The sequence below is a fragment of the Portunus trituberculatus genome, chromosome 31 (genome assembly GCF_017591435.1).
Source record: "Portunus trituberculatus isolate SZX2019 chromosome 31, ASM1759143v1, whole genome shotgun sequence".
In the NCBI taxonomy this organism is placed as follows: domain Eukaryota; kingdom Metazoa; phylum Arthropoda; class Malacostraca; order Decapoda; family Portunidae; genus Portunus; species Portunus trituberculatus.
The window spans coordinates 3434122-3450500 of NC_059285.1; the positions used below are offsets into that span (position 1 = coordinate 3434122).

Below are 16379 nucleotides of genomic sequence, written 5' to 3' on the forward strand. Positions count from 1 at the left end.
ACCTCCCACTTACAGGAAATCAAGTTGTAGGAAGATGGAAATACAGAAGCAGGCAGGGAGTTCCAAAGTTTGCCGGAGAAAGGTATGAATGATTGAGAATACTGGTTAACTCTTGCATTAGGAAGCTGGACAGAATAGGGATGTGTAAAGGAAAGGTAGGGAAATAACAGTACTCGTGGATTTAAGTTTGGTTATGTGTTTTTCGATGAGAGATTGAAGTACTGGTGGTAAATTATTCCTATATATATTTTGCTTGTCCATCACGTGCTTTGTTCTCATGCAGTGTGAGAAAGGTAAGAAAAGATACTCATGCGTTTAGTTTGATGTTGTGTTTCTTGATGGGATGTTAAAGGGTCACTGGTAAGTGGCTGCTTCCTCCACTGTGAATGCTTGAGTAAAGTCTATTAACTCGATTCACGTCTTGGTTCCTGTTTCTGCTTGTTCTCGAGGCTGTGGTGGTGAATTGTCTCGCTACGTCCAGTCAATTCAGTCAGCCAGTCAGTCATCCAGTTAGTCAGTCATCTAGTCAATCAGTCATCCAGTTAATCAGTCAGCCAGTCAGTCATCCAGTTGGTCAGTCATCCAGTCATACAGTCAACCAGTCAGCAAGTCAGCCAGTCACCCAACCATCCAATCAGACAGTCGGTCAGTCACCCAGTCATCAAGTCATCAAGTCAAACCAGTCATTCCCACAACAATTAATCCTCCAGTCAGCCAGTCAGCCAGCCAGCCAGTCAATCAGCCGTCCATTCACCCACCGCCACACAGCCATCTCCAGTCAGCCACCCACCCAACAGCCGTCCTTCACCCACCCAAACACAGCCATCACCAATCCTCCTCCCACTACTCCCATGCAATCAATCAAAACACCCAAACACTTAACTTAATCTAAGCTAACGTGACACACACACACACACACACACACACACACACACACACACACACACACACACACACACCGCCTGACACATGTTCCACTGCTCAATATATGTCACGTTTCTCCTTCCACTGTGATGTTCCTCGCTCCCACACAACCCCTCCCTCGACCCTGTGTGGCGGTAAGTAGCTTGTTGTAGGCTTGGCTGGATTTCATTTGTACTTTCGTGGAAATTAAAGGAAAAAAAAAAAGGAAGGAAAAAATTGCCAGGAAAGATTGTAATGAGAAAGGTTTATTTTATTTTGGTAACTCCTATACATACATACATACATACATACATACATACATACACACAGGTAAACAGATAGATGTCCGTAATATTCTGTCTCCTTCCCAGTGTTCCAGTATTCTCTAATCACAGTGACCTGACCTAATCTAACAACATAACAACCAACGCCTAACCTAACCTAACCTAATTATCTCTCTCTCTCTCTCTCTCTCTCTCTCTCTCTCTCTCTCTCTCACACACACTGACATTCATGCACCACATTTTCCCTCCTCTCCTCGTGTTTCAGCATCCACTAACCACCACATTATCACCACATCACCATCACCACCACCACCACCACCACCACTACCAAGTATCTAATATGAAGCTGCAATGACGAGCGGCCAAAGAACTGCAACTTTCATTCAGCATTAAAGAAATAGTGAGGTTTGACTTTTTCCTCTTGTGGCTGCGGCAAATGTTACGCGGCTGCGGTCTGAGGAGGAGGTCACTCTCGCGCCATGACTTGGGAGGCTGCCTGCTAAAAGTCACATGAGAGGAACTTGTAACACCTGCAGCTACCGATGTTCCTTAACCCCTACAGCACTGGGACGCGTTTCCTTATTCATTCTGCTTACTATTTGGTGATTTTATACAGCTTCAGAAATTTATGTGGGGGATTAAAATCGTGAAGACTCTGGCCATTAGTCTTCTGACCCCCATAGTGCCATCCTAATCAAAAAAAAACAATCGTTCAATCATGCCCAATACTCCTGGTAAAAAATGCGTCCCAGTACTGAAAGTTTAAGAGCAGCGCGGCGAAAGGTGTCAGCCACGTGGAGGTACCCAAGTTTGTGGTGTCAAGTTAACCCTTTCACTTAGACAAACAATTCACAGCCCTACACACAAGTTGAGGTTTTATAAGCACGTACGAGAAAGGGGGATAAAAGAGAGATTTTTTTCAGTATCTACAGTTGGCACATTGCGTGGTGGTGGCTCTAGCAACAAGGGAAAATGTCTCAGAGTGGTTAGTGAGTGAGGAAAGATGAGTCAAATAACTGAGAGAGGATTAAATAAAGTTTGCTATGGATATTTGAACAGGCAATGCAGGTGTGTCATGCTGAGTGTGAGCAGAATCTGAGGTGATGGATTGCTATGGTGTCTCTTAGTAGAATGTAAGGTATTGTGGGTTTGTTATGCTGGCTATGAACGAAATGCAAAGTAATGTAGGTTTGTTATGTTGAGGAAAGGCAGAATGTAAGGTAAAGTCCAGTATGGCACATTCATTTCCTGGAGTTCCCGCGTCAGGCACCTCCTCAGCCCAAACAGCCAGCCCATCACTGCTCGCTAAAGGTGCTTTCGCCGGAAACAAGAAACAAAACCTGTCTTCACACCGTCACTTTTTTTCCCCACCAGCGAAGTTAAACATTCACTTCGCACACGAGCAGGAAGAGCACGGCCGGAAGAAACCAGACTACTTTTTAATGCACGCACGTTCTCCGCTTATTAATGTTATCTCGCTCAATTTGCATAAAGGCATCTTGTTCCCGCCAGGTGTGCAGTGCGAGGCTGAGTGAGACGCGCCGCTCTGGATGTGCAGTGTTCGTGCCGCATCAAATGAAGCGAATCCAGACGCTTTCACAACTACAATACTCAACACCCACTCACTATCCAGTAACACCAACTAATCGCGGTTCCACAAAGCTGCCTCCAATTCCTCCACATTTCCACTGGACGTTCAGAGCTTTCCATCCACTTCACTCTGCATTCACCTCGCCACTCCCAGCAACCACTCCAACTCCACCCAAAACACCACACATTTCTCTACCAAGCATGAAACTTTTCCCGGCCATAAAGACCCTCACGACGAGGACACGAGGGCCTGGTGGTGGAGGAGGGCAGGAGACGAAAGCTGGTGACGAAAACCTGTGACAAAAACCCCGAGAACGATGGTGAGGAAATGCAGGTCAGCCTCACAGAGTTACACAGACACAGACACAGAGACAGAGACCACAGCACACCTTGCGGCCCTCACGAGACTACCTGACGTGAGACTACAAAGAAAGTGATAGCAAAAGAACAGGACAGTAAAGCTGAAAGGGATTTTTCTTTATTTTTTTCTTTTTCTTTAAATTTTTAGATTTACACGACGAGAAAATAAAATGGTGGTGGTGATGTCGTTAGTAGTGGTAGTGGTGGTGGTGGTGGTGGTGGTGGTGGTGATGGTGGTGGTGGAGGTGATAGTGTCTGCGGTCATACAATCATCCTGTCATGCAAAAATTGGCGCTGAAAACCTGCCACTTCACCCAACAGGAATGAATCAGTGGTCACTGGTTGCCTTTCACCACTAAGCAACACCGCCCACTCTCGTCTCGACTCCCACGGCACCGCACACCTAACGCCCCGCCGCGGGCCTCACGCAGGCGACCCCACTCCTTCAAGACACAGACATGAACCGCCAGCGTCACCAGTCAGTGTATCATAAGCGGATGCGATGCACACTAATGGACGGCTTCCTGCGTGGCCCGTGAAATCGATCTATGTATCTATATATCATCTATTTATGGTCATGAGCTACTGCTGTAAATGCCTCTGCTACTTACACTAACACCACCACCACCACCACTACTATTACTACTACTACTACTACTACTACTACTATTATAATTACTTCTGTTCCTGTTGCTGCTGTTGTTGTTTTTTTCCTCTTCCACTTTTTCTTTTTATTATTACCAATCATCATGTTCCTCCTCCTCCTCCTCCTCCTCCTCCTCCTCCTCCTAATCCTAATCCTCCTTCTTCTTCTTCTTCTTCTTCTTCTTCCTCCTCCTCCTCCTCCTCCTCCTCCTCCTCCTCCTCCTCCTCCTCCTCCTCCAGCTGATATCTTTGACTTACCCACCACATTGCTTTTATTCAATTTACCATTCACCTCCTCATAACTCACCAAAACAAATACATGAATAGATAAACCGCATAACTCCAATGAGGGCGTGAATTAATTGAGTTGAAGTCACGTTCACGGATAAGAGAGCAAAGAGTGGAGGAGCGGGAGAGTGGACGAAGCAGGGGTGGCGTGGCAAGGTGGCAGGGGATGTAGCGGGATGGCAGGGTAGTAGGGTGAAGGAACAGGAGTTTGGAAGGTGCAGAGGTAGTGTGGCAGAGGTGTAGCGGGATGGCAGGGTAGTAGGGTAAAGGAACAGGAGTTTGGAAGGTGCAGGGGTAGTGTGGCAGAGGTGTAGCGGGATGGCAGGGTAGTAGGGTGAAGGAACAGAAGTTTGGAAGGTTCAGAGGTAGTGTGGCAGAGGTGTAGCGGGATGGCAGGGTAGTAGGGTGAAGGAACAGGAGTTTGGAAGGTGCAGAGGTAGTGTGGCAGAGGTGTAGGGGGATGGCAGGGTAGTAGGGTAAAGGAACAGAAGTTTGGAAAGTGCAGGGATGATATGACAGGGTGGCAAGGCTGTGGAGGACGAAGAGGTGGTGTGGCAGTGACGTGGTAAAGTGGAATAGTGTGGTAGGGTGACAGGGGACAGCAGGGGATGGCGTGACACGGTGACAGGGATGCGTGGCGAGAGAGAAAGGAAAAATAATGATATTCCAATGATCACTGGCGTCTATGTTATTATCTTACGTAATAACAACACGCCATGAAACCAGTTCGCTGTGTGGCATGGCGGCAGAAGAGCGGCATGGGGATGGCAGGGGCAGGGGAGGTGTTTCTCGTCTTCTACGGTAGGGAGAGAGAAACAGAGATGGCGTGTGTCTGTCCCGCACTGGCATTAAACGGAACATAGCAAAACGGTGGGCACTGTGACGGTATGAGAGGAAATGTTATGCTTCTCTGTGGAATGGAGAGGAATGGTACAACAGTCGATACACTGTGCACGGTTACCAAAGCACGTGAAAAAAAGATAAATAAACGTCAAGTAAAGAAAAGAACAATACAATGAGACAAGAATGGACTATAATTACGAGGAACGGAGAGGTTAAAATCGTTACGTCCATATGAAGAATGAGAGGAAGAGGAACAGAAACAACACAAAAGACTCGATAAACTGCGCACATCATTACATCAATAAAAGATCAACAAAATAAATATAAAAAAAAGAAAGAAAAATAATGACAAGATTTACAAAACGAAAAAAAAGGAGGAAAAACAGAGGAAATTAAGTTATGAAATCACCACTTCCTCTCATCCATCGCAGTAAGTGACGTGTGGTTGACTTCCTGTGCCGCGAGGTGGAGAGGCGAAGGGACGGAGGGAGGGAGGGAGGGAGAGAGGGAGGGAGGGAGGGAAAGATGGCATTCAGGTGAAGGAAACACTTGCCTCTGGGCCTCATGACACAACGCCTTCCTGCCGCCAGCGTTGGGAAGCAGAGTCCACCTTCACCAGCTTTGCCAGTGTGAGTCGCTAGTTATGAACCTCCGGGCCTGATTCAAGTCGCATCACACACACACACACACACACACACACACACACACACACACACACACACACACTTCCCAGCGGTGCGATTAACCCTTCAGTACAGGGACACATTTTTACCTTGAGATTTGTGAACAATAAGACCATTTTATTGACATTAGGAAGGGTCTATGAAGGTCAGAAGATTAATGTCCACAGTATTTACTATTTTAATCCCTTCAGTACTGGAGCACGTTTTTACCTTGAGATTTGTGTACGATTAGACCATTTTATTGACATTAGGAGGGGTCTATGGAAGTCAGAAGGTTAATGGCCACAGTCCTCACTTTAATCCCCCACATGAGTTTCTGAAGCTGTAAAAAAATATCAGATATTAAGCAGAATGATACGAAAACGCGTCATGGTACTGAAGGGGTTAAACTGAAACATGTGGTCAATGTCAAACAATCTATCTATCTTATCCTGAAACGTGAGCAATCTTTCTATCCATCAATCTATTTTATCAGTCCAACTATCCATCTACCTCACTATCCACCCAGCCATCCATCCAGCCATCTCTCCATTTATCCACTCATCTCTCTCTGCATTCACTCAGAAACGCGTCCTGATACTGAAGGAGCTAAGAGGGACGGGGAATGCAAGGATTACTAGGATTTGTTTTGGATACTAGTCGAAGCAGGCAATTCTCAGCAGGCGATCCACACACGGCAACGATAACCGGTGGACGACGCGTTTAAGTTGACTGTGCCTATCGCCTCCACTTTCCTCAGGGCTTCCACGTTCCCCAGGGTGCTGCATCACGTGTGGCGCTCTTAGTGTTGTCAGTGTCCAGTGGTCTGTTCCCGTGCACGAGGTGTATTACAATCTGGCAACGGAATCAGTCATCAGTGTTTCTACCTAATGGCGCTGATTGTTCCTGTAGTCTTTGGAAACTTGCTCGATGGTAATATTATCTATCTTTCTATTTTTTATCTATTTATTTGTCTGTCTATTTGTCTGCCTGTCTATCTATTTATATGTTTATCTATCTTTCTATCTATCTGTCTGCCTGTTTATCTATTTATATGCTTACCTATCTATTTATCTGTTTATCTAACTACCCATCTATTTATCTACCTACCTATCTATCTATCTGTCTATCTATCTATCTATCTATCCGTCTACCTATCTATCTATTTCATTCCCACCAGTATCCTCTCCCGGCTCTCCTATCTGCCTCTCTCCTACCTCCCTCCCTCCGTCTCAGCTCCGGCCTTCCTGAGTCATTCGTCACGCCTTCGTCTCGGCGAGGCCAAATGGTGCCTTGGAACAGTGGCACGAACCAATCAGCTCAGTGCCAAAACTTCCACACACTGCGGTAACAAGACAAGATCAGACTTAGCGGCAGATTTCCATTGATCTCCCACACACGCTAATACGGAATTCTTGAAGTTCTGGCTATGTGTGTCAGGTGGGCCAATTAAGGGGGGAGATTGTGGGTAGGGGTGTAGGACGGGAGGTTGTCTTGTCTTGTCTTGTGCGTTGTGTTGTGTTGTGTTGTGTTGTCTTCACTTGATCTGTCTTCTGGTGGTATGAGAAAATTAAACAACTTATTTTTATCAAAGTCGTTTCAGTGACTCGCATCTTTCTTCCTTTGTCTTCTCTTTTCTCTTCTCTCCTCTTATCTTCTGTTCTTTTCTCCAGGCAATTGACTTTCTCTACGCTTAATAACTACACCATTTTCTTCTTTGATTACTTTTCTACTTTTCTTTCTCTCGTGTCACCATTTTCTAATACAACACTATCTTCTTTCTTTTACACTTCGACAACTTTCTATCCACACCACTCTCTCTCTCTCTCTCTCTCTCTCTCTCTCTCTCTCTCTCTCCCTCCCTCTCTCTATTTCAGGTGTTTGCCAATCACTTCTGAGCGACACAGCGAGGCATGGGACTCTTCAGGGCGCTTTATGAGAAACAGGTGACTGGGCAGGCTGTGCGAAGGGCAGCAGATGGATGGGGCTTGTGAGTGTGACCCGAGGGAGGAAGGAAGTGATGTAGGCTGGACGCAACTTTTCAGGCCAACGCGACAGGACAAGGCAGGGTGCAATGACGGACACACAGCTGGTCCCTGGAGTGTGGCACGGCAGCAGTGTTGGCAAGGCGAGAGCATGAAGCACTGCCGGGTATGGGAACACTCTGTCTGCATTGGAAGTGAAGGAAAGGAGAAACAGGCAGTGGTGGTGGTGGTGGTGGTGGTGGTGGTGGGGCGGTGTGGCGGCAATCAGGGAATCAGGGAGAGAGGCGGTACGTCTTGATGCGCACCCTCAAGGGACAGCACCTCCAGCACCACCAGCACCACCAGCACAGCCTCCTGACCCAGCCAGGCACACACCGGGAGTTAAGGAACCCGCCAAGTCCACTGACCTACTTCACCCCCTCCTCCCTCCTTCCACCCTCCCTCCATCCCTCCGTCCCGTCCTCCTCAGTGCCCGCCCAGTACCTGCCCCGACACACCGACACTGGTGACACAGGTGCTGCATCTGTGTACTGGGATTGTCAGGGAGGAAAGAGTACCCATGCAGTACACACACACACACACACACACACACACACACACACACACACACACACACACACACAACCTGCTGATTCAAACTCGTCCTGCGCCAGGCTAAACTCGGTCACCAGACGGGCAGGCAAGCACAGTTTCCCGTCCCCGCGGCAACCTGCACCACTACCACCACCACCACCACCACTATTGCCCCGCCTTCCCTCCCTGCATGTGTCCCCAGCGGGCGTGTTTGCGGATGGGCGGCGTGAGGGGGGCGGCGTGTCAACAAAGTGGTGTTGGCTCAGGCTGAGGAAATGACCCGACCCGTTGTTGCTGCAGGGACCCAGGCGCTGCCGCTCAGCTCCCGCCCCACCGCGCCACCACTCCGCCGCCACGCCACACCACAGCGAACCAGGCCACCTCACCACCCAACATCAGGTCATTTCAGCCACATACCAGGTCATCTTAGCACCGCACACCAGGCCACCTCACTACCGTGCACCAGGACACCACACCACCGCACACCAGGTCATTTCAGCCACACACCAGGTCATCTTAGCACTGCACACCAGGTCACCTCACCACAGCAGACCTGACACCGCACACAAGGTCATTTCAACCACACACCAGGATATCTCAGCACTAACCACTTCACCACCGCACACCAAGTCATTTCAGCAACACACCAGCACCGCAAACCACACCATCACACACCAGGTACCAGACCAAGTCATTTCAGATCACCTCACCATCGCACAACAGGCCACCTCACTACCGCACACCAGGTCATCACCATCACACATCAAACCACCTCAGCACCACACACCACACCATCTTCCTAACCAAGACGGAGCAGCCATCTCTACAGTCATGAACGAAGAACACACCAAGAAAGGCCCTCACTAACCAACCACACACCAAACTCCTGCTTCACGCACACCACGCCACCTCATCACCACACACCACCACACAGACGACAAGGCAACAACGCACTCAATCTTGTCAATATACGAACGAAAGACCAAAGAAGAGCGTCACTAACCAATCACACACCAAACCACACGCCATTCCATCCATTACCTTTCATTTCTGTCTCTCTACATTCTCATCTCATAAGGACCAACAAGTGTGATGCTGCTTGTTCTTTCTTCACGTTCCTTTGTGTTCTGTGGCTCATATGAACGTGGTGGATGAAAGTAGCATAGAGCAGCACCATCCAGGGAACACCACAGCCACAGCACTACCACATTAACCCACCTCGTCTTCTGATTAACTCCTCCCTTATCTCTCTCTCTCTCTCTCTCTCTCTCTCTCTCTCTCTCTCTCTCTCTCTCTCTCTCTCTCTAACCTAACCTAACCTAACCTAACCCCACATTAACCACACCACAGCAGTCCAAGACTCACAGTCCATTATTCCCCTCGTCTCTTCCACACTTCCCTTGTCTTTTCCTCTCAGTAATCCCGTCTCAGTCCCTTCCTTTTTCCCCTTCTCCCATTATGCATTATCCCCATCATCATTATTATTATTATTATTATTATTATTATTATTATTATTATTATTATTATTATTATTATTATTATTATTGTCCCAGTTATTATTATTATCATCATTATTCTCCTCCTCCTTCTCCTTCTCCTTCTTCTTCTCCTCCTCCTCCTCCTCCTCCTCCTCCTCCTCATCATCATCATCATGTTAGTATGTGGGTATTGAAATATAAATACATAAAAAACTGGTATATGATCCACACACACACACACACACACACACACACACACACACACACACACACACACACACACACACACACACACACACGAAAACAAATAAAAAAAAGACCAACAAAAAAATAGATAGACGTAATATACACACAAAGACCAAAACACACACACACACACACACACACACACACACACACACACACACACACACACACACACACACACACACACACACACACACACAAAGGCGTGAGGTTATGCTAATTAGGTGAATTAATTACCTATGTATAAATGTTACCAATTAGTGCAATACAAGGTTAAGAGAGAGGGGGAGAGATAGAGGGAGGAGGAGGAAGGGACAGAGAGATAGATAAAATGGAGGAGTAAGGGAGAAGACGAGGTGGGGGGAGAGAGAGGGAAGAGGGAGAAAGAGATAGACAGAAAGGGGAAATGAGATAGATAGGATAGGATAGGATAGAAGACAATAGAATAGATGGATAGAATAGATGATAGGACTAGGACAGAATAAAATAGAATAGATAGAATATAATAAAATAGATAGATAAGACAGAATAAAAAAATAGATAGGATTGGATAAAAACAGATATATAGATAGGATAGAAGTAGATGCAGAAGGATAACTGGAGCGGCTAACCCTGCACTCAGTGGGATTAAGGTCACATGAAGAAGAAGAGGAGGAGTTAGGATAGGAAATGGATGCAATTGCTATGGTTAAGGACATAATGGGCAGACGGTAATGGTTGATGAAGAGATGAATAGATTAACTGGCTTGGGATAGTTAATGGGTATGCTTGCAATGGTTAATAGGGACTTGATAGGTAGAAAATGGATACAATTGCTATGGTTAAGGACATAATGGGCAGATTGTAATGGTTGATGAAGAGATGAATAGAGTAACTGGCTTGGGATAGTTAATGGATATACGTACAATGGTTGATAAGGACATAATAGGAAGATAAGGTTTGAAAAGGGGATAAATGGGTTAACTAACTTGGTAAAACAATGTAATGGGCAGTTTTAATGGGTTACAAAGGGGAAAAATTCACAAAACTTCAGGAATGATAAAGAAGATAGATAAAAATGAATGGTTGGGTAGAGATTAATGAATAGAGTATAGGAATCATTGAAAGGGTTAATGAGTAAGGTTAACCCCTTCAGCACTAGGACGCATTTTTACCATGAGTTTTGGGTGTGATTAGACGAATTTATTTATTGAGGTCAGAGGATTAATAGCCACTGTTTTTAATCCCCATATAAGTTTCTGAAGCTGTGCAAGATCACCAAATAGTAAGCAGAATAAATATGAAAACACGTGAAGGTACTGTTAATGGGTTTTCAAGAGATTAAATGGATAGACTATGGATGAAGAGAGGGAGGAAATGGATTGATGAAGAGAGCAATGGGACAAACGGCTGGTGAAAGGGATTGATGTGTGAACTTGATGGGTTGGTGAATCTATGAATGGTTGACAGTACAGGAGGAGGAAGGAGACGGATGACACTGAATAGATTGACGAAAGGAACTCCAGGAAACTCGTAGAGACTGATCAAGAAGAAACAGGTAAGGGAGATAGGTGAAGAGAAAAGGTGAGCTGGTAAATTCACCGGGTCGATAATGAAGTTAATGGAAGAAACAACAATAGAAGAAGAAAAAAAAAAGAAGAAATAGACGAATTATAAAACACAAACGAGTGAAAATAAAATAAATAAATGAAAAAGAAATCAAGATACACCAAAGAAATAAACAAACGAGAAAATGATAATGTTAACAAGAGAAGCAAAACAAAACACAGCACAGGACAGGAAAGCAAAACAAAACAAAACAAAACAAGATAAATTTAGAGCAAGACAAGGCAGAGGCAGGGTACGAGAGAGAGAACAAGGCATGGAGCAGGGGTTAAGCTGAGGCAGGATGAACAAGGAAGGGGCTTAGCTGAGGAAGAGGACTGAGAGAGAGAGGAAGGGGAAGGGGAGAGGGGAAGGGGAGAGGGGAAAGGGAGAGAGGAAGAGGTAATTTTAAGAGGATTGCAAGGGGAAGGTTATTATTTAAGGAAGAGGGAAGCGACATTGTCTGAGGTGGGTAGAGGAGAAAGAGAGAGAACAAGGAAACTTACGAGGAGAGGTGGAGGAAAGTGTGTGAATAATATTAACCCCTTCAGTACCATGACGCCTTTCCATATTCATTCTTGCTTACTATTTGGCCATTTTATACACCTTCAGAAACTTATGTGAGGGATTAGAATAGTGAAGACTGTGACCATTAATCTTCTGACCTCATAGACCCTTCCTAATGTCAATAAAATAGTCTAATCGTACACAAAAATCAAGGTAAAAATGTGTCCCAGTACTGAAGAGGTTAAGAGAGAGGGCGGTGGAATGGGGTGGACAAGAGAGGGGAGGGGATACGGATGGCGATATAAAGGATAGATAAAGATATGAAGGGATGGACAGAGAAGACGATAAGGATTTGGTGTTCCTGAAGAAGATGGGAGGTGATGGGAAGATGGTGATGATGAGATAGTTAATGGATATACTTGCAATGGTTAATAGGGACATAATAGGTAGATCATATGGGTTGATAAGGGGATAAATGGGTTGTATTAGTAAAACAGTTAAGGGGATATGGTTGACACAGCGGTAGATAAATAGATGAGTGGATGGTAAGGAGGTAAAGAGAGAGAGAGAGAGAGAGAGAGAGAGAGAGAGAGAGAGAGAGAGAGAGAGAGAGAGAGAGAGAGAGATTTACCCTTTTTCTTTCTCTCTTTCTTTCTTTTACTCTACTTTATCCTTCGAGTGTCCTTTTGCAACCGTACATTTAAACCTTAAGGATTGAGGGAGAGATTTGCCCTTTTTTTTCTCTTTCTCTCTTTCTTTTACTCTAATTCAACATTATCTTTCGAGTGTCCTTTTGCCATCGTACGTTTCAACCTTCATTCCTGACACTCTGCATGATAACACTTCAAATAAAGATTAAAGAAACACTCAATACTTAATGCACTAAACTGATTTCACTTAACTGTATATTCTAAACATCAACACTAACTAGGTATGATTGTTAACCCCTTCAGTACTAGGACACATTTTTACCTTCAGATTTGTGTACGATTAGACTATTTTATTGGCATTAGGAAGGTGTATGGAGGTCAGAAGATTAATGGCCACAGTCTTCACTATTTTAATCCCCCACATGAGTTTCTGAAGCTGTACAAAATCACCAGATAGTTAGCAGAATGAATATGGAAACGAATCATGGTACTGAAGGGGTTGAGTTGAAACATGTGGTCACTGTCAAACAATTTATTTATCTTAAACTGAAACGTGAGCAATAAATATCTTTCTATCAATCTATTTATCAATCCAACTATCCATCTACCTCTCTATCCATCCATCCATCCAGCCATCCAGCCAGCCATCCATCTCTCTATTTATCCACTCATCTGTTCATCCATTCATCCACTCACCTCCAATTGGACCACGAGCACCCCCCGGGGTCTGTGGGGGGGCGAGGGTGGGTCAGGGCGCCACGACCCAGACTGCTCCATTGCGTCCCATCTGGAAGGGAGAAGAGAAGGGGTGAGGGTCAGTGTTATCACAGCCACACACAGCCTTGTATCACCCCACCTCCTTTCTTTCTTTCTCCCTGCCTTTCTCCCTTTCTTTGCTTCCTTCCTTCCTTCCTTCCTTCCTTCCTTCCTTACTTACTTACTTCCTTTCTTTGCTCCCTTCTTATCTAAATTCCTCCCTTCCTTTGTTTCTTTCCTTCACTCATGCCTTCCTCTCTTCCTTTCCTTCATTCCTTCCCTTCCTTTGCTTCCTTCCTTCTTCCCTTCCTCTCTTCCTTTCCTTCATCCTTGACTTCCTCCCTTCCTTCCTTTCCTTCATTCCTTCCTCTGACTCACACACACACCGCCCCGAGGGAATGCGTGTTGGGCAGTCTGAGAAATTTACGTGGTGCTGGGAAACTGGCTACATACACACACACACACACACACACACACACACACACACACACACACACACACACACACACACACACACACAGTTAAAAAAAAAACGAAGTAATTTTCACGTAATACAAAATACACAATGATACAAAATACGAAATTACAGACAAAAATAAAAATAAAAAGGTAATTTATATATTAACATTTATTTATGAGCGTATTAAAACATCGACCTCTGCGTGTGTCAGTTTGCCTGTCTACTTGTCTGTCTGTCTGTCTGTTTGTCTGTTTGTCTGTCTGTCTATGTCTACCTGTCTTTCCTTGTCTGTCTGTTTATCTGTCTGTATGTCAATGGCCTTTTTTATCATCATCTATTTATCTATCTGTCTATATTCCTGTCTGTATGTCTATCTGTCTATTTATGGCCTATCTATCTGTCTATCCTGTCTCTTCTGGTGTGTCTGTTTATATACCTGCATGTCAGTGGCCTTTTATCTATGTGTGCCTCTCTGTCTCTCCGTCTGTCTCTCTCACCACGTCTCACCCTCTCCTTCTCTTCCTAACCCCACCAATACACACCAATCACGTGCAATAATCCCACTCACACCTTCATTGCGATACTAAGGCGCAGCACGGCACGAGGACACACGAGGAGGGGAGGAAGGGGGACATGGAGACTCAGTTGGAAATTAATAGCAATGAATATAATGAACGCCAGGAGTAATGAGCAATTATGAGCAGCAGTGTTATTCATTTAAGCTTTTGTCATTGTTGTTATTCATAGTTGTGTTTAATTAGTCTCTGTGTGTGTGTGTGTGTGTGTGTGTGTGTGTGTGTGTGTGTGTGTGTGTGTGTGTGTGTGTGTGTGTGTGTGTGTGTGTATGTGTGTGTGTGTGTGTGTGTGTGTGGGTGTTGTTGTTGTTGTTGTTGTTGTTGTTTTAATTGTGATCATTATCTTCGTTGCTGTTGTCTTTATTATCGTCATTATCGTTGCCATCCTTATCGTCATCATTAATGCTTGTGGGTATCATGATAATGGTTTGAGTTTCCCAGTCACTGAGCAGGAAGAAGGAAGATGAAAGTAAAATGAGGAGAAGGAGGAGGAGGAGGAGGAGGAGGAGACAAACGGAAGCAAAAACAAGAGGAGGAGGAGGAGGAAAAGGAGGAATGATTAAAGGGATTTCATTCTCTAAGCTTCACTTGATACAAACACACACACACACACACACACACACACACACACACACACACACACACACACACACACACACACACACACACACACACACACACAAAGAAAGAAACAAAGAGGAAAATGAACACAAATCTCATCCCTCTCTTCCTTCCTCATTCCCTCCCACTTCCCTCGCACCACCACCACCACCACCACCACCACGCTCACCCATCAGATAATCATCAAACCTTGCGTGGCAGCTGGAACTAATAATTATAATCAGCTAATTAGCATAACTGTGTGTGTGTGTGTGTGTGTGTGTGTGTGTGTGTGTGTGTGTGTGTGTGTGTGTGTGTGTGTGTGTGTGTGTTCGACAGGTAAGGAGATACGGTAATGAACGGCACTCGATCGTGTTATGCAAATTGCTACTAACACTACTATGGTGATGATGGTGGTGATGAAGGAATTGTCGGTGGTGGTGGTGGTGGTGGTGAAAATTAGAATAGGAAAATAAAGAACAAGAACAAGAAGAACAAGAACAAGATAATGATGATAATGATGATGAAAAATGATAATGATGATAATGATGATGACGATGATAATAATAATAACAACAACAACAACAACAACAACAACAACAACACTAATCCTAACACACAGTAATCAGACAGAGATGCACATACAATCATTTCTCCCCTGCTAACCACTCACCACCACTTCCCTCCACCACACACCACACACCACACACCCCCACAAACTCAGAAAACCCGTCAACTCATCAGCCTGACTTTCGTTCCTGATTTTTTTTTCTTCTTCATTAATCTCTTCAGTACCAGGACGCATTTCATATTCCCTCTGGTTACTATATTGGTGATTTTATACAGCTTCAGAAACATATGTGGAGAGTTAGAATACTGAAGACTCTGACCATTAATCTTTTCACCACCATAGACCCTTCCTAATGCAAGTACAATCGTCTAATCACACCCAAAATTCAAGGTAAAAATGCGGCTCAGTACTGAAAGGGTTAAGTTGTGATAGTGGTGTGTTGTTGACCTTTTCTTAATACTTTCTAGCTGTGAATTACTACTACTACTACTACTTTACTACCACAATAAACTATTACTATTACTACTACTACTACTACTTCGATTACAACATTTACAAAGACCAATTATATCCTACTATTTAAGGCGTTAAACTATTACTATTTCTTCTATTACTACTACCTTGCAATACTATTACTAATTTTACTAGTATGTTAAACCCTTGCTCTTTTTCCATCCTTTTTCTTTCTTCTCTTTCTCTTCATCTTTCTCTTCTAATATCACCCCAAAAGTCACAAAACCATATACACTCCACCCCTCACACACACACACACACACACACACACACACACACACACACACACACATCTCATATCCTCAT

The 16379-nt window shown here is 44.7% G+C and overlaps 1 protein-coding gene across 1 annotated transcript; it reads left to right on the top strand.

The window, feature by feature from the left end:
- The first annotated feature begins 7857 nt into the window (after nt 1–7857).
- On the top strand, nt 7858–9000 carry LOC123511602. The gene is made up of 2 exons (XM_045267627.1): nt 7858–8124; nt 8434–9000. Exons 1-2 carry the CDS (start codon nt 7858–7860, stop codon nt 8998–9000), a joined length of 834 nt encoding a protein of 277 aa, XP_045123562.1.
- The last annotated feature ends 7379 nt before the right edge of the window (nt 9001–16379 follow it).